This window comes from Peromyscus californicus, unplaced genomic scaffold (genome assembly GCF_007827085.1).
Source record: "Peromyscus californicus insignis strain IS unplaced genomic scaffold, ASM782708v3 Scaffold_22__1_contigs__length_63687245, whole genome shotgun sequence".
NCBI lineage: Eukaryota > Metazoa > Chordata > Mammalia > Rodentia > Cricetidae > Peromyscus > Peromyscus californicus.
In genome coordinates, this window is record NW_026294525.1 from 50,373,387 (window position 1) to 50,398,315 (window position 24,929).

General features: G+C 36.1%; 1 protein-coding gene across 1 annotated transcript in view; it reads right to left on the reverse strand.

Moving 5' to 3' along the window:
• The window catches only part of LOC128118768 (phosphatidylinositol-glycan biosynthesis class X protein), a 46,616-nt gene extending 24,453 nt beyond the window's left edge, over positions 1-22,163 (reverse strand). The window contains exon 1 of the mRNA XM_052751587.1: positions 22,065-22,163. Within this exon, the coding sequence (XP_052607547.1) occupies positions 22,065-22,163 (99 nt within the window). The remainder of the gene's footprint in view (positions 1-22,064) is intronic.
• Positions 22,164-24,929: the final 2,766 nt, after the last annotated feature.

The window sequence follows — 24,929 nt, forward strand, 5'->3', positions numbered from 1 at the left end:
AGGACACAGAATGTAAAAGAACAATCATAAACTTTATCAACAAATTCAAGGAATTTAAAGAAGACATGAGTAAACACTTGATAGATTGAATTCCTAGAGAATTATAATAAATGGTTGAGTGATGTCCAAAAAAATACAAATGCACAGTTGAATGAAATAATGAAGAGAATTCAGGATTTGAAAAGCAAATTCAATAACATTTTGGTTTTCAATAACATTGAATTCAGAAACATTGAGGAGAATACAAGCTGAAACTAAGATGAAATTGAAAAACACAATATCCTGATTAGAATGTCTTACAGACAGAATACTAGGACACAGAGATAAAGTAAAGGATCTAGATAAAATAAACAAAGAATATGAAAAAAAATAAAGAGCACAGGAAAGGAACATGCAGGAGATGGGACATATCATGAAAAGACCAAACCTTCTAATTATAGGTATGGATGAGAGAGAAGAATTCAGTTCAATGGCACAGGCCAGATATATGCTGAATAATTTTATGTCAACCTGACACAAACTAAAGTCATCTAAGAGAAGAAACCCACAAATTAGAAAATGCATTTGTAAGACTGAGTTGTAAGCAAGTCTGCAGGGCATTTTCTTAGTGATAGATGTGGGAAAGTCCAGGCCATTGTGAGTGGTGCCATCTCTTAGTCATGGGTTCTCTAAGAAATCAGGCTGATGAAGCCATGAGAAGCCAGTAAGCAACACTCTTTCATGACCTCTGTATCAGTTCCTGTCCTGTTAAGTTCCTGTCCTGACTTCCTTCAGTGATGAACAGTGATCTGGAAGTTTAGCCGAATAAACGCTTTCTTCTCAAAGTTGCTTTGGTCATTATGTTTCATCACAGTGATAATAACCCTAACTAGGACAAAATCTTTAACCAGATCAGAGAAGAAATCAAACTAAGGAAAGACACACCCAAACAGATAGAAGAAACAAAGAGAACACTGAATAAACAAGACTAGAAAAGAAACACCCCATGGCATATCATACTTAAAACACTAAGTATACATAACAAAGAAAGTGTAGAGAAAACCTCAAAAGAAAAAATGCAAGTCACATATAAAGAAAAACCCATTAGAATACCAGCTTATTATCAATGGGAACTTTAAAAGTCAGAAGAGCTTGGAGCAACACACTTGAAGTTCTAGAAGACCATGACTGCCAACCTATAATACTGTACAAAGCCAAAACTATCTGCCATAGTTGAAGGAGAAATAAAAACTTTCCATGATGCACATGGCCCAAAAATATCAGTATCGAATGATGACAACAACAATAAACAACCACTAAACAGAATACTGCAAGCAATAACTGAAGAGAGGAATAAGCACAACCAAGTGAATCTAGAAAGAAAATAAACAAAGCTATAATTAAAAGAAGTACAAAGCATGACAAAGAACACACATATTTCAATGGTAATTCTAAATATATATTAAATATAACTTTCCAATCAAAAAATACTGGCTACCTGAATGGATTAAATAACAAGATCCATCTATCTGTTGTCTATAAGAAACGCATCCTAGTTTTAAGGAGAGGTACCACCTTAAACTGAAAGGATAGAAAATGTGTTCCAAGCAAATGTGATCAAGAAGCAAGCAGACATTGTCATCCTATAGACTTCAAAGTAAAAATAATCAGTGGGGTCAAGGAAGGGCACTTACTTCTAAACAAGAGACCAATTAATCAGGAAAATATCACTATATTAACATATATACCAAATTCTTATGCATCCAATTTTCTAAAAAACATAACAATAGACTTAAAGACACAGATGAACACAAACCCCATAATTATAGGTGATTCAACTTTCTCAAATAGATAGGTCATCTGAACAAAAAGTAAACAGAGAAAACTCAGAAGTAAATGACATGTTATCAAAAGGACCTAATAAAAGCTACAGAATATTTCACCTAAACACCAAAGAATATATATTTTACTTTGCAGTACACAGAAGCTTCTCTACAATAGGCCACATACTGGGTCACAAAGTAAATCTTAACAAATACAGAAAAATGGAATAATTCCATGCATCCTATCTGACTATTATGTAGTAAACTTAAAGTCAACAGTAAACAAAGCTCCAGTAAGTATGTACACTTATGGAGATTAAGCAACTCATTGCTGAATAATGAATGGGTTAAAGAAAAAAATCAAGAAAGAAATGAAATATTGCTAGAAACTAAATGAAAATTAAAACAACACAACCTCACAAAAGTTCTGTGACACCTTAAAGTAGTTCTAAGAGGGAAGTACCTACATTGAAAGTCCAGGAAAAGTGCAAACAAAAGACTTAGTGATACAAAACAGTAATTGAGAAAAACAAGAACAAACCAAACCCAAACTGCATAGAAGGCAAAATATAATAAAAATCAAAGGAGAAATTAATGAAATAGAAACAAAGAAAGCAATACAAAGAGGTCTGGTTCTTTGAGATGATAAAATCAACAGACCATTGGCTTAACTACCAAAAGAAAGAAAGAATTGACTGAAATTAACAGAATTTAAAATGAGCAGGGAAACATTACTACAGACAGAAAAGAAATACAGAATAATATAAAGGAAAATACTCTAAAAACTATACTCCATTAAGTTGGAAAATCTAATGAAACTTTATGAATTTCTTGATTCATCCAAAGTACCAAAGCTAAACCAGGAAGAGACCAACAATGTAAGTAGACCTACAACACAGGAAGAGATTGAAAGAGTAATAAAAAGCCTCTGACTAAAAAAATAGTCCAGGCCAGATGTATCCATAGAAGAATTCTACCACACTTTTAAAGAAGAACTACAACCAATCCATCTTAAACAATTAAAGAAAAGAATAAGAAAAAAAGAAAAGAAACAGAAGGATCCCTCCTATACTCATTCTGTGAAGCCACTACTATTCAAATACCCAAACCAGGAAAAGACACAACAAAAAAGCAAAATTATAGATCAATATCTCGGATAAACACAGATACAAAATCCCTCAGTAAACTTAATACAGGTAGATATCAAGATGTTCATACACCATGATCAAGTTGGTGTTATTCCAGAAGTTCAGGGTGAGTTACACATAATTAATAATCATATAAATGGATTTAAAGAGAAAAATCACATGATCATCTCAATAGATAAAGAAAAACCTTTTACAAAATTCATTATGCTTTGATGATAAAAGTTCTAGAGAGAGTGGGACTGAAGGGAACCTACTTCAACATAGTGACGGGTATATATAACAAACCCACAGCCTATATTATCCTAAATTGAGAAAAACTGGAAGCAATCCTAATAAAATCAGGAATGATCTTTGGATCACGTCTCAGTTAGGGTTTCTATTGCTATGAAGAGTCACCAGAACCATGGCAACTCCTAAATGGAAAACTGACATTGAGGCTGGCTTACAGTTCAGGGGTTTAGTCCATTATTGTCACGGTAGGAAGCATGGTAGCATGCACATAGACATGGTGTTGAAGTAGTAGCTGAGCGTTCTGTATTTTGATCTGAAGGCAACAAGAATAGAGATCAACACTGGGCCTGGCTTGAACTTTTAAAGATCTCAAAGTCCACCCCTGGTGACACACTTCCTCCAACAAGGCCACACCTACTCCAATAATGCCACACCTCCTAATAATATTATAGAATAATAATACTCAAACCTCCACAAGTGAAATGTTCTGCTAGGACAATTTGACTTACAATGTCAGCTAGCTCCATCATTTCTCTATTTAGAGTTTTGTCTGGATGACCTGTCTATTAGTGAGAGTGGGTTTTTGAAGTCTCCCACTACCAGTGTGTGAAGGTCAGTATGTGATTTAATCTGTAGTAGTGTCAAGTTGTTGATTCTGCCTTCACATGTCATCTGCTGGAGCCTACCTCTGAGCACCACAGGTCCTGGTCAAGGGAGATGAATTAGCAGACAGATGTGAAACAGAAGCATCTCCCAACTAAAGATAGGATCCAGATAGAGTATTATCATGTCCTATGAATCCTTCATCTAATTTCAGATCTGAGAGCTGAACTGCTTTCCTTGTAAAAGACAGGGACGAGGTTAGAGTATTCCTCATTGTCAAAGAGAGGAGACTGCAATCGTGAGCAGTCTCTGTGTTTTCTTGATAGGAGTTTCCAGGGAGAGATATCTTTATTCACATTGCCTTTTACTACACATGCTTACTCTTTATTTACCTGAGCACCCAAATGCTGTTGTTAATGGTGGAGGAACTTTACTGTCACCTGTATGTCATGATGAGTTAGATTGAAGTTGCATGTTGCTACATAAAAAGTGCAACTTTTAAAAGGGCAAGTGTAACATAAGAAAAAGGTTTTAAAATGTGTGCTTTGGTGTATAGCTATGAAATACAGAAATTAGAAAGTGGCACCCTGCAATCATAATAATTATTCCTAGACAATAGAATTGTTAGCAATTTGGAATTGTTTCTACTTTTTAACGTTACATTTTTGTAATACAGATTACTTTATATTCGTAAGTGAAAAGATTTTGAAAAAACATATATATATATATATATATATATATAGTAAATAAAATGCTTTTGTGTAAATTGCTACATGTAATAAATACATACATATTTCTTCTTATCTTGTCAGATGATAGAAGGTTTTAGGGAAACCATTTTACAGATGTAAAAATTGATCCTTTGAAGAAGTCCACATACAAGTACACACAGATAACATGTAGTTAATATATGTCCTAGAAGGTGGGTCTTACTAGTATATATCTGGTGATTTTTGGAATATGTCTTTTATGTTCTCAAATAGCAGTGACTGTTTTCACACATGTGAATCTTACTCAGTATGTTTCTTATACACTACATGTTTCTTCTCTATCCTTAAGCAATTAAAACAAAAATGGCCTTTGGTCACAGCAGTCAGTAGAAATTATTCAGTTGGAAGCATTCATTAAATTCAACTGACTCCATTATTCAAGTAAATTACTCAGATATAAACCGAAGGAAAATATAAGGTTAAGTTTTTCCAAGATCATAAGATATGTTTCATGCCTCACCTATCTACTATACTTTGGCTGGTACCCTTAGCCTATTTTAACAACAATGTTAAAGAATCTAAGATTTTTCATTTAAAAATTTTCTCTACAAATTTTATAATTCCTTAATATTTTATGTGCTTACATTATAATTTCACACTAAAATGATGTTTCATTTTAAAACAACCATGTATATACATGAGAAATTTGGTTAATCGACTTGGTTCATTTTCCTTTGAGGATTGTGTATGAAGAAATGTTTCTCAATGAGAGCCAAAGTATTTTGCCTGAAGCAATATAAAATATTAAGATTCCCAGAAATACTTTAAAGGCATAATTTATAATATACTCAATGGTCAACTTATTGAGAGTTCAGGGGCTGCTGATCATGTAATAGCACATTGAGCACAGAAGAACTAGATTTTTCTCTCCTCTGAATACAATTGGGCATGAACAATTTTCTGTGGTCATAAATTTGAAAATATCAGTTTTTAGAGAATATTATTATCACCTTCAGGAAAGATCACCTATGAGTTCTCTGTGCTTCTTGAGGTTTGGGGGTACACTAATTAGTCTGAAATAGTAGCAGAGAGTGAGCAGAGTTTACAAGGAAACTAAATATTGAAATATGAAAATGAGTGTAAATGTTGGTGAGGGAATTTATAGGAGAGGAACCAATGTGAACCAAAGACAAATATAGAATTGAACTTCAAGATCATTGATCACCAAAGATATTGGTATAGCAAGAGAAGGCAATCCAATTTGGGAATTAAGAGGAGATCAGTAGAATAGGATCCAGATATGGGATATCTTGAACACCAAACGGAACAGTTGAGATTGAGAATGTGGTCAAATGTTAAAGAGTATTCAAGCAAATAAGCATTGTGAGAGCCTGTGCCATCTACACCACACAATTAGTCCATCAGTAGACTCAGCTACTTTTTGGTAACATGATTCAGGTTAGGTTAATATTAAAAAATTAAGAAGGGGTGCATAAGAGTTTTTAAATTCAATACAATTTGCTTACTGATCAGACATTGAATGTAGGTTTCTTTTCATGATCTGCTTTGAATCTCTTAATTTTAAAAATGAGTAATGTGTAAAAGAGAAACAATTTAGATACAGAAGTTATAGAATTTTGTTAATTGCATGTTGCATAGATTAGGACACTGAATCCTTGAGGAAGTCAATGGATCCTTTTGGGGGTTATTCAGTGATGTAATTTTGAGACCTTGTATTTGATATCAGGCAGTTTGAATTTCACTGTAGCCTGGTTCCACAGTGCTTTAATGATTACAGACAAGACTTTAAATGTCTGAAATGCTATTTTATAAAAATGCATTAAATGTAGCACATCGTTTGCCTACATGCAAGCTCATCGAAGATTGTGAGTACTGGATGATTTGTCAACTGCAAGTATCACACAACAGGAACTGATGTGAGTCATAGGCAAGCAGAACTAGAACTACTCAAACCGTTTTACTCACTTTTCCTTTGGCTCATTTAACATGCAATTTGATGCTTGTCACGTTCTTCTAGAGGCAGAAGTCTTAGAAACACAATCCCTTTAGATTTAGTCTTTCCAGGACTCAATTACAATTGTTGAACATATTTGTGAGGTATGTTTAGGTACATATGTGTGCCTGAGGCAGAAGTTCAGGGTTCTTTTTAGTTTATCCTTGCAAATTTTGCCTATTCTTTAGATTATTGGGAGAGTTTATATTTTTTTAAATCAAAATAGAAACCTTGAGATTATTCCAGTTTACCTAGAAATTTCCCTTTCTCTTATCATGTATATGATAAGAGAATAATGAATGTATACTAAATAGAAGTGAGTCAAGAGTTAGAAAGTAATAAGGTTTAGAAAAAGGGGTGTATTCTCATTGTGAACTAAAGGTACATTCATGTATTGTTCAGGTTCATTTCTTTGCTATGACAAATACCCTTGAAAAAAACAACTTAAGGAAGAAAGGATTTGTTCGATTTGTGGGTCCAGTTTACAGTGTATTATTGGTCAAAGGGCACAGATTTTGAATTAGCTAAGAAAGATAGGTCCGAGAGAACTTTTGTGAAGTACAGGTTAGGAAACCAGGGAATAATGCTCAAAGGAGTCTAAAAAGGAGAAAAACATTAGAAAGGAAGAGAAAAACCCCACAATATTCTAGAAGTCAAGTCAAAAAAGAGATGATGGTTCAACATAAAATCTATAAACCTAATTATGTTAACATACTTATTTAAATGTAATTAATGCAACACTGACACAAGGAAAGTAGTATCATCATACTAACAATTATAATGCCGATGAGCAATGGAATCCTCAAAGAAGCCAGGAAGAAGGATGAAGTACCTGCTGGTACCAATGTAAGCATCCTTTACTATGAATTACTGTGAGCTGAACAGAAATATTTCTTTATTGTAAAAATGAAATAACACAAAGTATATATGAACATATATATTAGAATAGGATATAGAAGAAGATACTTACCTTTATTTTAAAATAATATTATTTATTTCAAAATCTTTCAAAAATCAACTCTGAAGTCCTTACAATAAATAAAAGAATTAAATGACTACAAAATAAGCATATAAGTTAATTTGTTTGCTATATAAAAACAATAACCAATCCCTCCAAAGAGAGTGATGGTTACATTTTTTTTTTCAATAAAGCTAAAAAGGTTGAGGCCTTGTGGGTTTGTCTCCATTCTCATCTAGGCATGTCCATTGATGTTGTCCTTGTTCATCTCGCGTTTTGGCAGCCATATTGGTGAGTATTTATGGGTGTAGCTTCTGATATTTGTAGGAGACACAATCTCACAGCAAACTCTCTGATTCCCTGGTTCCTACAGTCTTTCTGCTCTCTCTTCTGCAGTGTTCCCTGAGCTTTAGGTGTGGGGTTTTTTTGCAGATGTATTCATTGGGATTGGGCTCCACAACTCTGTATTTTGATTGGTTTTATTTAATTAAGAGATTAATTATCTTTGCTGCAAAGAGAAGTTTCTTTGATGAGAGGTGAAGACTGTAGTTACCTGTGGGTTTAAAGACAAATATTTAGAAAGCAGCTAGGGATTATGCTTGTTGAGTAAAGTGGCAGCTGAAGGTTCTATAACATATATCTAAAAACAACTAATTAAAAAAGAGGCTATGATTTTGAAAGAGAGCCAGGAACAGTGTATGGAAGGGTTTGGAGAATGGAAATGGAAGGGAGAAATGATATAATTATATTATAATTTTGAAAAATAAAAGAAATAACTAAAAAACACAAAAGGTAAAATATCTAGATGTAACAGTTAATATGATGAAAATGTAGCTTTATGTTGCAAAGCAAGTATCTTAGTCCAACAGCATCTAACACTACAACTTCTGCAGGAGACACTGAGCATAATGGTCCTCATTGTTCTTTTCCTCTACATCTTTCTAAAATCCATAGCTATAGTCACCTACTTACTCAGCAGTACCAAAGGTGAGTCATATGTTAGTTCTGTCTTTAAGTTATGAAAACTCTTCATACTATTTTCTACATGACTGCACTGAATTACATTTTCACCAACACTGCACATTTTCCCCTTCTTTTACATCCTCTCCAACACTTGTTTATTATATCTTTTGCTAATAACCATTCTAATAGATTAAGATGATTTCCTCTTTTTCTTTCTTTCTTTTTTTTAAACCAACTATAATTGATTTTTAAACTGAAACATATCAAGTTTTGTGTCATTTGTATAGAAAAGCACGAACCTCAATGAGTACAATATAGGATAAAATATCAGTGATTTAGAAATACTTTAGAAAACCACTCAATTTATAGACTATTTCTTAATTATGTAAATATTGCGCTTCCTCCATTAAATAAAATTTATTTGATATATTAAAGAATTAATGATGAATTTAAATATTTTAAAAGTTTACATTTTGTAGGTTGTCTCTTCATTCTGTTGGCTGTTTTCTTTACTGTGTAGAACATTTTGCTTTGATACAATCCCATGTCTGTTTTTGATTCTCTTGCCTATGGTTTTCAGCTGATATCTACAAAGATGCTACATAGACTAATATGGAGCTCTCTTCTTATGTTTCCTACTAAAATATTTTTAATGTTTTATAGTTTCAGGTCTTATGATTTAAATCCATTTTCAGTTGACCTTTGTGTGTGCTGGAAGATGAAGTTCTACATGATGAACTTTATGTATGACACATGGGATTGTATCAAACAAAGTATGCTTACTAGGGCAATTTTTTAAATACATGGGGTAGCCAGAAGTTTTTTTGAGTCCTGCCAGGACCCTGCTGTCAGGACAAATTTCTCTCACCCATGGTCCCACAGCCTCTCAGACCCAAGTAAACGTACAAAGGCTTATATTACTTATAACTGCTCAGCCATTAGCTCAGGCTTATTCCTGACTAGCTCTTACTCTTAAATTAACCCATAATTCTTATCTCTATTTAGCCACATGGCTTGTTACCTTTCCTCAGTTCTGCCTTCACATCTTGCTTCCTCTGTGTCTGGCTGGTGACTCCTCCTCTGCCCTTCCTCTTCCCAGCATTCTCCTCATCTGCTCACCCCACCTATACTTCCTGCCTGGCTATTGGCCAATCAGTATTTTATTAAACCAATGTATAAGAGCATTATTCCACAGTATTTCCCCTTTTCTGTCTAATCAAAATGAAAGATTTTAACTTAAACATAGTAAAATTATATATAATAGAACAGTTATCAAGCAAGAATTACAGTTACAATATCTAGTCTATTTGCATTTGGTAAAATTAAGGAAAATATTCTATTATCTATCCTATATTTGTAAGTATAAAGTTTCATATCTAATTCATCTTTTATCATAACCAAGGAAAATTATAACTATAGCTATTTAGTCTTCAACTACACCAGAGACCCCAGAAGGATATAATGTTACCTAAGTAAATAGGAAGTACATTGTAAGCAACTTCCAAAAATCTAGAACGACAGAGACAGCTGGCTGCCTGGACAATCACCCAAAGTTCCTCTGTAATGTTGGGGCATCCATCCTCAGCCTATAGGCCTAGAGTTTTTAAGTTACTTTCCGATGTGTCCTACAGAATATCTGGTACTCTCCTCTGTGAATCAGGAACCCGAAGGACAATCTTGTCTTGCAAAGTTCAGTGGTCACCTTCCTATGGGCCCTGCATGTCCAGTCGATACAGCGTTTTGTCTAGCAGTACAGGCAAGAACAGTTTCTTGCCCAAATGTCCAGTTCTGCCAAGAAGATCTACTCCATATGGAGTGTCTTTGATGCCCATCATCTTCCTTGAAGTAATTGGTGCTGCCAGAAGATGTGTCTCATTGTTCAGAAAAGTCGTTGGGTGCCAGATGTAAGATGAATTGCTAAAAGGTCTTATTAACAAAAAAAACCCCAGAGCCATTGGGGTTAAAACGGAGGATTTTAGGAACAGGATAAGCCACAGGCAACCTCACCTCACCAACTCCTCTGCTTCCAAAAAGACCAACTTTCTGTGTACCCACACCTACATGCCTTTCTGTTCTGCCATCTCACTTGCTCTCTGCCCAGCTACATTACTTCCTGTCTGTCTGTACAGGCCTCCAGACCTCTATAGTTAGTGCTGGGATTAAAGGTGTGTGTGACCATGCCTGGCTCTGTTCCCCAGTGTGGCCTTGAATTCACAGAGATCTGGATGAATCCTTGCCTCCCTAATGCTAGGATTAAAGGAGTGTGCTACTGCTGCCTGACCTCTACATTTAATATAGTGGCTGGCTTGTAGCATGAATCTTAAAAGGTCTTACTAATAAAAACAAACCCAGAGCCAAGTATTTTGGTGAATTCTGAAAGACCAGAGAAACAGAACAAGCTACAGCCAACCTCACTTCACCAACATCTCAGCCATCTTGTTTCCTCTGACTGGAAGCCTCTGAGTTCTCATCTGAAAGGATCTCAGTTGAACTGCTGCTAAAAGCCTAAAAGCTTAAAAGGTATAAAAGACCGTAGTTCCTGGTCCTCATGCCTTATATACCTTTCTGCTTCCTGCCATCACTTCCTGGGATTAAAGAAGTGTGTCTTTCCCAAGCAAGACATGAGATCTCAAGTCCTGGGACTAAAGCTGTGTGCTACCATGCTTGGCTCTGTTTACAGTGGGACCTTGAACTCACAGAGATCCACATGGATCTCTGCCTCCAGAATGCTAGGATTTCAGGTGTGTGCCTAACCTCTGTCTAACATAGTGGCCATTCTGTTCTCTGATCCTCAGATAAGCTTTATTGGGGTACACAAAGAAAATATCACCACAATATGGTATTGGGAATTGTCTTAGTAAGCACACAGAACAACAAGTTTCATCATGATTTTTCATAAATGTATATTCCTCTTTGCTGTTCCTTTCTACTCTTAAAGCAGTCCCCTTTCTTACATGTAAGAGAAAATATATTTTGTCTTTCTTAATCTCTGCTATTCTCTCTTGCTCTACTTTCCTCTGTGTCCATTCCTCTTCTTTCAGTCTCCTTTCTACTTCAGTGTCTTACACACACACACACATAAGCTACTGGAGTCATTTTCAGAAAATCCTTCCACTAAGTGTTTTTCAGGCTTTACATCCCGACCCTTGATACATTTTGAGTTGATTTTCATACAGGATAAAAATAAGGATCTAGTTTCTTTCTTCTAAAATGGAGATAAACCATTTATTTAAAAGAATTATTTTTTCACTGTTGTGTATATTTGGTACCCATGACAAAAGTTAGAATGCACAGCCATATGGTTTTGTTTCTGGGTCCTTTCTTTTATTATGATGCTCTACATGTCTGGTTTTGTGCTGGTACCATGCTGTTTTTGTTCTTATGGCTCTGTACTATAAGTTGAGACCAGGTTCTGTGTTTTTATCATTAGATTTGACTTGGCTACCCCCAGTCTTTTTGCTTCCATGAATTTTAGGATTGATTTTTTCTAGTCCTTGATATGAATTGTGTTACTTCTATAGACTGGGTTTAGAAATGTAGAAAATTTCACTATATTAATTTTTCCAGTGCATGAATAAGGGCTGTCTTTCCATCTTTTAGACTTCTGCATTTTTTTCTTTAATGTTTTAAACTTTTCATTGTATAGGTCTTTCACCTTTTTGGTTAGGTTTGTTATGAGGTTCATTATTTTTTGAAGCTATTGTGAGAGGTAATCCCCCTTCACCTGATTTCTTACTCGTCAAATATGTTATTAGTATATAGAAAAGTTGCTGACTGTTGTGGGTTTATTTTGCCTTCTGCTACTCTGCTCTGTTCATCAGATTTTTATGATGGTGTGTTCAGGATCATGGCATCTGTACACAGGAATAATCTGAATTCTTTCCTTTCTATTTGGATCCTTTTTATTTCTTCCCTTTGCCTCATTGCTGTGGCTCAGACTTCAAGTAGCATATTAAATAAGTGTAAATAGTGGACATTCTTGTGTTACTCCTGTTTTTAGAAGTAATTCTTTAAACTTTATCCTCATTTAATACAATGGTGCCCATGGATTACTTGCATACAGCCTTTATTTTACTGCAGTATGTTCCTTCTCTTTCCAGTTTCATCAGAGCCTTTATCATGTTAGAATTTTAATGTTGTCAAAGGCTTTTTCTCTGCCTATTGAAATGATCATGTGACTTCTTTCTTAAATATATGTTGTGTTACACTTATTGTATAAGTTAAACCATCCCTACATTTTTAGAATAAAGCTGTTTTAGTTATGGTGTAGTCAGAAGATTTCTCCAGTCCTGCCCAGCCCCGCTGTCCCACCAGGTCCCGCGGTCCCACAGCTGCTTATAAAATAATTACTCAGAGGCTTATATTAATTATCAATTGCATGGCCTATGGTTTAAGCTTCTTGCTAGCTAGCTCTTATAACTTAACCCATTTTTATTTATCTATAAGTTGCCACATGGCTTCATGGCTTACCGGTACTTTCATATCTTGCATCTCTTGGCGGTGCTCACAGTGTCCCCCTGCCTCTCTTTTCCTCTTCCTCTCTCTCCAGTTGGAATGTACTGCCTAACCTTATTCTGCCTCACCATTGGCCAAACAGCTTTATTTATCAACCAATCAGAATAACACATATTCACAGCATACAGAAAGGTATCTCACAGTGCTTTTACCTACCTAATTGAACTATATTTATGTATACCTAAAAAAACAACTAGTATGATTATAAATTTGATTATCATAGATGATTAACTATTAATATGTATTTCTTAATTATACATTACAATTTCAAATGAGCTGCAAAACATACCTTAAACAAGAGTAAAAATATACATACAGTATAACAAAATCAACTTTAAATTTGTATCAATAAACCAAAATATCCATAGCAATGTAAGACATTTTAAGCAAGTTGTTGCTCTTTAAAAGTAGATTCATTAATAATCTACCCTTTCATCCTATCATGTCTACATCATTATTGTGTAGGATTTTTCTTCTAAAAATAAATTTTATTGTAAAAACTTGCAAACAAAAAAATAACACACCAAAATTAACTGGAATCTTAAAAGTTCTTATTAATAAAAACAAACCTGGAGCTGGGTATTGGAGTGAATGCTAGAAGATCAGAGAAGCAGAACAAGCCACAGCTTCCTCACCTTGCCAGTTCCTCAGCTGATCCTGTTTACTCAGACTGGAAGCCTCTGTGTCCTCATCCAAATGAATCTAAGCTGAACTGTGCTGCTCAAAGCCTAAAAGCTTAACCAGGCTAGTTCCTGGTCCTCATGCCTTATATACCTTCCTGGGATTAAAGGCGTGTGTGCCACTATTTTCTGGCCTCTATATCCAGTGGCTGTTCTGTTCTCTGACCCCAGATAAGTTTATTAGGGTGCACAATATTTTGGGGAACACAATGCCACCACATTTTCCCTTTTTTGTCTAAAATTTAAAAAAGCTTATAACTAATACAAGAGAAACTATCCAATAAGTATATACAATATATACAGTCAAGAATTACATTAACAATGTCTAGTCTGTTAACATTTGTCAGATTCAGATGAAAAACTCCATTAATATATAACAATGTCCAGGCCAGTAACATTTGATAAACTCAGACAAAAAATTTTCATTACTTATCCTATGTAAAACAGGTAGTTCTTTTTTTAAAAGTAGATTCAATAATCTCCTTTTTTATCTTATCATATCCATATTCTCTCTTTTTTCTTTTCATAACAGATTCAGTAATCTATGTTTTGTCATTTTTATATCTTCCTCTTTTTCTTTTTAGAGTAGATTCAATGATCTACTCAGTTATCCTATTATTTCTTTATCTTTTTTCTCAGAGTAGATTCAATGTTCTACCTCGTATCTATATTCTCCTTTTACTTTTTTTTAAAACAAAAACTCTGAATCTAATCTTCTTGTTCAGCTTTTTTCCTGACCACTAATAATTAACAACTTGTAACCAACCATCATAAACAATGACAATATCCATAACTTATTAAACAACCAAAAACTACCACCCTGCCTTTTGGGAATGTGGGCATTGTTTTTTTTTAATTACTTCCTGCTTTCTGGGGGAGAAGACATCTTTAGGGGATCCTGAAAAGAAAATTTTTGGGTTAATTGTCAAGTCCTAAGAGAGTTAGCTTATCATTTTCCAGTCTCTGCATAATAGGAAAGTGCAGGGCTTGTCTCAAGTCCTTGTTCGAGTAGTCTATGAATCTGGATCATCTCAGCTAGCCATCTTGAAATTGTCCTGAACAGTTTGTAGTCTAAAGTTGATCTTTCTGTAGTGCTAATCAGCTTAATGGCTTTACCATAGTCCTTGTGGAATCATGGTTGTGGGGTCCCATCATCCTTTTGAAGATTTCAAAGTTGCTGTTAGGCGTGGTCATGGTTCCCTGCAGAATTTGTTTTTGTGCCTTCTCTGTGGTTTGCAGCAATCACTGTCTGATAAATGTCTGTCTCTCAGAACCATGAACATTCTTCCCTAAAAGAGAAAATTTTCACAGTAATTTCTCCCCACCATTTGTCTTGCCAAATTTTTCCAAACTGATCTTTGCTGATGCTTTCTTGTAACATGATGGTCCTGGCAAGTCTTCTCTGAACAAGCAGCAGTAAACCCTTCATCCCAGGCAGCAGCATCACCGCAATCACCAACACAAAGAGAAGCAGCCAGCAACTCAAAGCAGCAGCCGCTGCCTCCATGGTCCCACCACCACCGTTTGTGGCTCAGCCGAAGCTTCTCCTTAGCAAGCCTCCTAGGCTGGCCTCAAACTCGGGATCCTCCTGCCTCTGCCTCCTTCAGTAAATACTACCGGCATGTGCCATCACAACCGGCAAAGTGTAGCTTGGGTCTGAGCAGGGGAAAGGCCACAGGCAAGTAGCTTTTACAAGAATTCGTACTATGAATTGGGCACCAGATGTAACAGAAATCTAAAAAGTTCTTATTAATAAAAACAAACCTGGAGCTGGGTATTGGAGTGAATGCTGGGAGATCAGAGAAGCAGAACAAGCCACAGCTTCCTCAAACCAGATCCAAAGTGAACTTCTGTGCAGTCAGAATAGCTATTTGGAATGAAAGCTATGTAGCTTCGCATTGGATTTTACACTTTTATGGTCAAAAATTTTTTGTTTGTTTCTTTCTCCTTTTTTCATTCTTCTCATATATTACTTCTCTACTGCAGTTTGTCCTCCCACCTCTCCTACCAACCCCTCCTTCCCCTCCCTTCTGGGCTAGATCCTCTCCTCCCTTTCCCTTCAAAAAAGAGCAGGCATCCTAGGGATATCAACCAAACATGATTAGGCACATGCCCTCATATCAAGGCTGGTGATGGAACCCAGTAGGAGGAAATAGGTCCCAAAGGCAGTTAAAAGACTCAGAAATAGCTCCACTCCCATTGTTAGGAGTCCCACAAGAACACCGAGCTACACAACCCTAACATAATATGTAGAAGACCTAGACCTGATTGTTGGTTCAGTGCCTGTGAACGCATATATATATATATATTTGAATATTAGACCTCATTGGATGTGCAGTTGGTGAAAATCTTTTCCCATTCTATAGGCTGCTGTTTTGTCCTATTGACAGTGTCCTTTGCCTTACAGAATCTTTTCAGTTCCATGAGGTTCCGTTTATTAATTGTTCATGTTAGGGCCTGTGCTGTGGGTGTTCTTTTCAGGAAGTTGTCTCCTGTGTCAACGAGTTCAAGGCTATTCCCCACTCTCTCTTCTATCAGGTACAGTGTATCTGGTTTTATGTTGAGGTCTTTGATTCACTTGGACTTGAGTTTTTGCAGAGTGATAAATATGGATCTATTTGCATTCTTCTGCATGCAGACATCCAGTTAGAACCAACCTTACATCTCTGGGGTGAAGCCTACTTCATCATGGTGGATGATCCTTTTGATGTATTCTTGGATTCAGTTTGCAAGTATTTTATTGAATATTTTTGCATTTATTGTGATAAAAGAAATTGGTCTGTGATTTTCTTTCTTTGTTGAATCTTTGTGTGGTTTGATAATGAAAGAAATCCAGGGATGTCTGGGAAGAAGACTTATTTATTAAGGGATGAAATGGGGATCACACACTCAATACAAAATAAAGCAATGCCCATTACCTCTTCATCTCCCAGAGAAAGATGAGAAAAATTCCAGACCAGTTCACCAAACCATGCATCAGGAAGCCTTCCATGTCCAAGAGAGCTCACAACCCCCTCCTTCTTCCCTTTTAAGTAGTCACATAGGCAGGCAAAAAGCACTGCCTCTTTGAGGTCAAATAGCCCAAGGTCATAGTCCAGAGCAAATACCCACTACACTTCCCCTTCTTATCTAAATAAGAAAGAAAACATCCATCTACAGTTTGGGTATTTGGGTGACTGTGGCCTCATAGAATGAATTTTGCTATTTTTCTTCTGTTTCTATTTTGTGGAATAATTTGAAGAGGACTGGCATTAGTTCTTTTTTGAAAGTCTGATAGAATTCTGCCATAAAATGATATGGCCCTGAGTTTTGTTTTTTGGTTGGGAGACTTTTAGTGACTGCCTCTATTTCCTTAGAGGTTATAGGTCTATTTAAATCATTTATCTTAACTTTGGTAAGTGGTGTCTGTTGAGAAAAGTATCCATTTCTTTTAGATTTTCCAATTCTGTAGAACACAGGTTTTTAAGGTATCAGCTAATGATAGGATATGTCCATCTTTTCATTTCTGATTATGTTAATTTGGATATTCTCTGTGGTGATATTTTAATTGTGATGAAATGTGATTTTATTTGTATGTTAATAAATAAAGTTTTCCTGGAGATCAGAGGTCAAAGCAAGCCATAAACAGGAGTCAGGTGGTGGTAGCCCATGCACTTAATCCAATCACATGGCAGGCAGAGTTTCTGTGTGGTCAAGGACACAGCCAAGTGTGGTGACAGGAGCCTTTAATACCAGAACCAACCATAGAGACCTGGAGGTCTGTATAGACAAGCAGTGATGAGGAAGTCATGTGGCTGGGCTTAGAGCCAATGAGAAGGAAGAACAGGAAAGCAATAAAAGCACAGTTTAGACAGAAAAAAGCTCTCTCTGGGCAAGCTACAGCGAGGTGGTAAGTTAAGGCTAGTCGTGGTTCTTCACTATTTGGTCTGATCTCTTTGGCTGTCCCCCCTGTATTTGGCTCTGTGTTTCTGATTTGATAAGACTGTTTAGAAATTCGTCTACAGTTCTCTCTGCCTTTTAGTTAGTTTGGGTAAGGGTTTGTTTATCTTGTTGATTTTCCAGAAGAACCAATTCTTTGTTTCATTGATTATTTATATTTTACTCCTTGTTTCTGTTGTATTCATTTCAGCCCCTGGTTTGATTATTTCCTGCTATCTACTTCTTCCAGAGCTATCAGGTGTTCTGTTAAGTTTCTGGTGTGAGATTGCTCCTATGTTTTTATGTAAGCATCTACTGTTATGAAATTTCCTCTTGGCACCACTTTCGCTGTCTCCCTCAAGGTTGGGCACATTGTGCATTCATTTTCATTGAATTTAGGAAGGCTTCAATTCCTCTGTTTCTTCCTTGATCCAGCAGTCATTCAGTAGAGAGTTGCTCCATTTCCATGAGTGTGTAGGAGTTCTATAGTTTTTGTTTGTTGTATGTTGTTATTGTTGAAGTGTGGTGGTCTGATGGGATGCAGGAGTTATTTCCATTTTCTTGTATCTGTGGAGACTTGTTTTGTGACTGAGTATTGTGGGGGCCCACAGAGGCACCCTAGTAAGGCCTTTCTCAAGGTCAGAAAGTCTGAGCTTCCTTTGCCCAGCGGGGCTGCATAATGGGATGATTTGGCCAAGAGCATGGTTACCAGGTGTTTTGAAAGGTCTACACTGATTGGTACTTTATGCCTCGACCTTGGAAGGGGGGAATCTTTTGCCCTTCCCCTTGCTGATGGATAAAAGGCCCATTATGAATAAAGTTGGGCCAACCAGGTATTGACCCGGGGCCCTCCCAAAGCTATCCTGTGTCTCTGTCTTATCATTTCTGTCTACATTTCTATCTAATATTTCCTCATTCCTCACTCCTGGCCCTAAGAACCCTTTGACAGGTCAGAGCTGGTCTATGACAGAGTATGTGGTCAATTTTGGAGAAAGTTCTGTGAGGTGCTTGAGAAGTAGGTATGTTCTTTTGAATTTAAGTAAAATGTTCTATAAATATATTTTAGGTCCATTTGATTCATAACACCTGTTAGCTTACCTCAATTTTTCATTTCCAGAATTTCCTCAGTTTGTGTTTTTTTTAATTGATTCTTTTTCCATTTTTCTGGTCTTGAACAGTTTTAATCTGTCAATTGGGGGAAAAACTTTATTCAGCACATTAGACTCTAAGACAGTGGCTTTCAACCTTTCTAATGCTGTGACCCTTTAATACAGTTTGGCATATTTTGGGTAATCCCCAACCATAAAATTATTTCTCTTGCTACTTCATAACTGTAATTTGCTACTGTTATGAAACAAAACATATCTGTGTTTTCCAGTGGTCTAGATGACACCTCTGAAAGGGTTGTTCAACCCAAAGTGGTCATGACCCATAGTTTGAGAACCATTGCTATAGGAATGTATTTCATCTCAAAACCATTACAAACTCTGAATTTAAATGTATACAGCATTTATTCACTTATAAAACTAAATCCCTATAAATATAGTATGTTCAGAATATTTTTTCCTCTTATTGGAAATAGATTATTTTCTCATACAATATATCCTGTTTACAGTTTCCCTTACCTCTACTCCTCCCAGTTGCCCTCACCTCCTCTCCCATCTGGATCTACTCCCTTTCTTTCTCTCATTAGAAAAGAATAGGCTTCTAAGAGATAACAACAAAAATATAATATAATAAAACAAAAACCACCACATTGAAGTTAGACAAGTCAAGCCAGCAGAAAAATAAAAGAGAAGACACAAAAATCAGGGACCCACTCATTCACTCAGAAGTACTAAACTGAAAGCTATAATATATGTGTAGAGGACCTGGTGCAGACCCCTGTAGGCCCTGTGCTTGCTGCTTCAGTCTCTGTGAGTTTATAGGAGCTCGCTCAGTTGATTTAGAGGACCCTGTTTTTCTGGTGTTCTCTGAATGCTCATATTTCCCCCACTCCTTCTGCAACCTCTTCCAGAGGATTCAGTTGAGCTCTGAGGGGAGGGATGTGATGGGAGACATCTCATTTAGAGCAGTGTGTTCCAAGGCCTCCTTTTCATAATATCTGGCTGTGGGTTTCTGTGTTTGTTCTCATCTGTAGTAAGAGAAAGCCTCTCTGATCATGGCTGAATGAGCAAACTGTTGTCTTGGCAGCACCCTGGGTTGAGCTGACATCTGTGGTCTCTTAGAGTCAGCAGTACATCTATTCAGACTCTTCTGGCTTTTCTGTGAAATCAGGTGTAATTCTAACAGCTCTGCCTTTGTATTGTTACCTGGTCTTTCCCCTTGTTGTTTTTAATATTTTTTCTTTGTTTTGTACATTTAGTGTTTTGGTTATTCTGTGTTGAGTGGACTTTCTGGTTCAATCTGTCTGCTGTTCTGTATGCTTCTTGTTCCTTTATAGGTGTCTCCTTTAGGTTAGGAAAATTTTCATCTATGATTTTGTTGAAAATATTTTCTGTATCTTTGACCTGGGTTTCTTCTCTTTGCTCTATTCCTGTCATTCTTAGATTTGGCCTTTTCATAATGTCCCAGATTTTCTAGATGTTTCTGTCAGTTTTTTAGATCAACATTTTCTTTGATGGATATACCCATTTTTTTCTATTGTGTCTTCAATGTCTGAGAGGCTCTCTCCCATCTATTGTAGTCTGTTAGTAAAGCTTGCTACTGTAGTTCCTGTTTGAATTCCTAAAGTTTTCATTTTCAGAATTCTCTCAGTTTGGGTTTTCTTCATTGATTCTGCTTCCATTTGCAGGTCTTGAGTGGTTTTATTCATTTTCTTGCACTGTTTCTTTCTTTAAGGGATATATTTATTTCCTCTTAAGTACCTCTATCACACTTATAAAGCCTGTTTTAATATCTTTTTTCTTGTGCTCCAACTATGTTGCAATACTCAGGACCTGCTGTGGTAGAGTTGCCAGACTCTAGTGTAGATACATTTTCCTGGCTCTTACTGATTTTGTTTTTATGTGAGATTGGGATGATTACATCTGTAGGTGCTGATATCTGTTTTTTTCTTTGTTCAGTGGGTGTTTTGTTCCTTGGTTTCTACTTTCTCTCTGGATTTTAGAAAAGTGTGACAGCTGTATGTAGTCTGGTTGGAAATTTTCTGTAGACTTAATAGATGTGGCCACTGAAGTTCAAGGTAATATGTGTTTCTGGGTATTGGGAGTAGACATGTAGAAATGGGGATAGGCTAGGGGTTTGAAGTGTTTCACAAGAGGGAGAAGAGCAGAGTGTGTAACCAGGATCTGCTTGGTTAGTATCCTTGGAGTAGGGAGACAGTGAAGAGAGATCACCACAGAGTCTGCTATAGCACTGTGGATGAGACTGGGATACTGGATCTGGAGCGATGGAAGGAGAGGAAAGATCTGTAGCCTGCCTACCTGATTCCCTCACAGGAGTGTCAGAATACTTCTTGATGTACTTCATCTATATTTGCTTTACTTGTAGCTTTCTTAATTAGAGTTGATGAAACTTCTTCCTTCCAGTTGGAAAACCAAAAGCTATCCTTGGGAAACTATCCACAGCCTCTATTGTATAGCCTCTGGATCTGGATTCAAACCCCAGCTAGTCCTCACCACTGCTACACTATTATGCTGCTTAGAAAGATCTAATCTGCTTAGTTTCCTGAAATACACCAGTCTCCTTTCCTCCCTTATCTCACCTTTCCCACTGTAACCTGTTACCTATCAACACAGTAGCCAGTGCAATTTATTTAAAAATGTGGGCTGCATATTTGTTGCTCTGCTCATACCCTTGATGTGTTTCCATTTTACTCAGAGTAAAACTAAAGTCTTTGTAAACATCAGAAAAGATCTGGCCATGTGACCTCTTTAAGTCATTTGTTATTCTCACTGCAACTTACTCTACCCGCCATCCTTTTTGCTGTTCTTTGAACATTCTAGGCACAATCAGTCCTTGATGCCTTATTTCTTGCTGTATCCTTTCCTCAGAGTGGTAGTCCTCAAAGTATATGCAAGGATCACTCTGTTTTATTTTTGCTTTGTGAAACTGCTAGTAACTCAATGCAAGTCTATTTTTTACCTTTTGTTTAAAATTGCTGTCTGTCCATTGATCTCATTCATGATTCCTCACTCTACTCTAGTCTTCCTTGTCCTCTATCACTCAACAGTTTCTAGCTTAAACTGTAATTATTTTATACATCAATATTGCTTTAGTTCTGTGGCATAAAGTATTAATATTTATCATTATTAATTATTGATTGTTAGCTGATATATCCCAACTACTGAGAGTTATCAGTAATATTGTAGGTGGTAGCAGTTGTTTAATGAGTGGATGGATGTATAGAGTATCATTTAATGACTTCCGGACCTTCTTTCTTTTATTCATTTCAGGATCAGATTTACTGTTTTCTTAGGAGTAAAAAAGTCATTGTATAAAGTGACAAGCTTCATAATGACATTTTAATTCCAGTATACCATGTGCTTTGAATATTCTTAAGTTCACTAGTCTTTTGTACCACTACTCCATTCCTGATAGTTCCTTTCTTCTTCCAAATAGTCCTGCTTATATCATCATCATCATCATCATCGTCATCGTCATTGTCATCATCACACATATCTGAGTCATGCTTATTTTGCTTAACACAATGGTTCGCAGTTCCAATGGTTTTTGTGACAATGTCATAATGTTATGGATGAAACTCCATGTCTATATGTACATGGTGTTTTTTTATCCATTCATCTATTGATTGACTCCTAGGCTGTTGTGTAACTTGGTATTGTGAATTTTGCTATAATAAATGTGCACATGCTAGTATCTCTGATTTAGAATTTTTGAAATTAGTGAGATGATCATTTTAGTATTTTTGATGATGTTAGTTATATATGTCTTAATATGATTCCTCTCTATCATCCTGAAGTAGCATAGGGATGATCTGTAAGGATTTTTCCTGTAGAAGTGAGCTTAGTCTTTCTTCCATGAACAATTCACCCAGTTATTTCACTTTTTTTCTACAAGATTCTTTTCATCAACAATTCTTATTTTAATGTTAGCTTACTATTTGCTTATAGCTTTAAAAGGCTCATTAGAAACTAATGTTGTATCTCATTATTCCATATGTTATATATTTAGCTTCTTGATGTCTAAAAATAAACTCATAGTTAAAGTATCCTGTAGTACACTGGGATTTCAACAAAAGGGTTTTTAAGTCCTGAGTCCACCTTACCATACATATTTCACTGTTTGATTAGTGTTTCTTCAACAGAAAGTTTTGCAAAAGCTAGTAAATGAGTTGGATGTATAAAATGTTTTATATAATGAACAAAAATTAAAAGTAAATGTTTGTGATATTCACTGATTATTAGTGTTAAGAAGGATTCTAGAAATCATATTGGCTAGTGGTCTAAGACTAACTCTGTGTGTGTGTGTGTGTGTGTGTGTGTGTGTGTGTACATATCTTTGTGTACCTAGGTCCTGTGCAAATGATTCACCCTAAAGAATACTTGTTTGTGGCTCTTAATATAAGAATGAAGGACATTTTAATTTGTTTTTAAGTCACGTCTGTTTTCCTTTTTCAATGAAAATTCACCAAAATGTGGCACAGATAAAAGGATAAGTGTGCTGTGCAGCATTTCAGCAGATGGCTGTCTTTGACACAATGTTTAGAAAAGCAACATGATGACATTATACATTAGCTAGATCATACAGACATTCCCCAAGGTGTTAAGGTAGCTTATGTTGAAGACTGGGAAAGTGGAGCTGAGAATTCTGACCCACTCTGGAGTTTCTCACTCAAGTTTCTGAAATAAGTATTCCTTAAAGTACTGTTTGGGATGTAAGCAAGGCCTTGGACATTTTTAGTTCTTATGTTGAGAGTGGGTACTACAGGCATCTGTGGTGTAGGCTAGGTAGTTAACGTTGCACTGGAAAGTACCCCAAATAAGCACATTATGTGGCCTCAAATGTGGTGCACTCAGTAGTGCTAAGGGCAAGAAAAAAATTTGAGCTAAGATAATTTATTTTGATTGAATTGATTATACATTTATATTACTTGCAATCACTTCAGTATGAGCATTATACTGGTGTAATGTAACATTTTTCAAAGTGCATGCTATTAAATGTGTCCTATCAGATATTCTGTGAGAAAAGAAACAAATGTGTGTAGGAATGATGACTAATATGTTGCCATCTTGTAGATACATGAAGAAAACTAGCACCTTAAAGGCTTTGATGGGTCCTGTGAGGAGAACCTGCTTGGTTTTGCCACTACTTTACCTGTATTCTACTGTATTTGACATAGTCCCCATGAATGGTGATGATGCTTCAAGTCTACCGAGTGTGGAATACATTTGACACAGTCCCTGTGGATGATGATGGTTCAAGACACAGTTATTTCCTAAAAGTCCTTTAATTGTTTGTCCTACTGGAATATGAGTTCTATCAGAAGTAACCTCAGCATTTTCACTCAAACTCCCTGTTCCAATGTATCCTTTCTCCCTCATTTCTGAGGGCCAATAGGAAATTTTATTTTAAAAATATCTTTTTAAAAATATTTTATCATTTAGTGTCAGAGGATAACTCTCTGTGTTAGTTCTCTCCTGCCCCCTTGCAAGACTCAGGGACTGAACCCTGGTCATTAGACTAGTGGGCAAGTAGCACTTGCCTGCCCAACTTTTATTTTTTATAGCCATATAATTAAGAGATTATCACTTTAGAAAATATGTAAAATGCATATAAGCAAAGCAAAATATCCCTCATAACTCTGCCACTGTTAGTTTATTATATTTTCAGATTGATTTCAGTGAGTATATTTTAAAATTCAATGTAATTGTGACAGTTTCACATATTTTCTTTTAATTAGAACATATAACTTTGATATTATTGTATGATTATAACAATAATGGGAAATGAATAGTCAGGCATCACTAGGACATAGAATGTATTTGATATATTGGCTCATGGTATTCAATCCCTGGGGATGTATCGCTTACATTACAGAGGTCCCGATTAAAGGACATTATATTTATTTTGCTAGTTTTAAGGGAACTCTTATGAATGATGCCCTACATATACATTTGTACACACTAATATTTCCCAGAAGTGATATATGAATCAGTTGGGAAGGACACTTAATCAGAGATATACTACTGATGCTGATGGATGTAGCTTTAAGGCTTTGGTACTGAAAACTGGCCTTCCTTCCCCAAGGTAATGGACATGAGTGACACTAAGTCTCCTATTTATGTGTGTGTGTCTGTGTGTGTGCACATGTGCATGTGTTTGTCAGGTTCCCTAGATCTAGAGATACAGGCAGTTGTGAGATGCCCAGTGGTGCTGGGAATTGAACCCAGGTCCTCTACAAGAGCAGCAAGCACTCTTAACC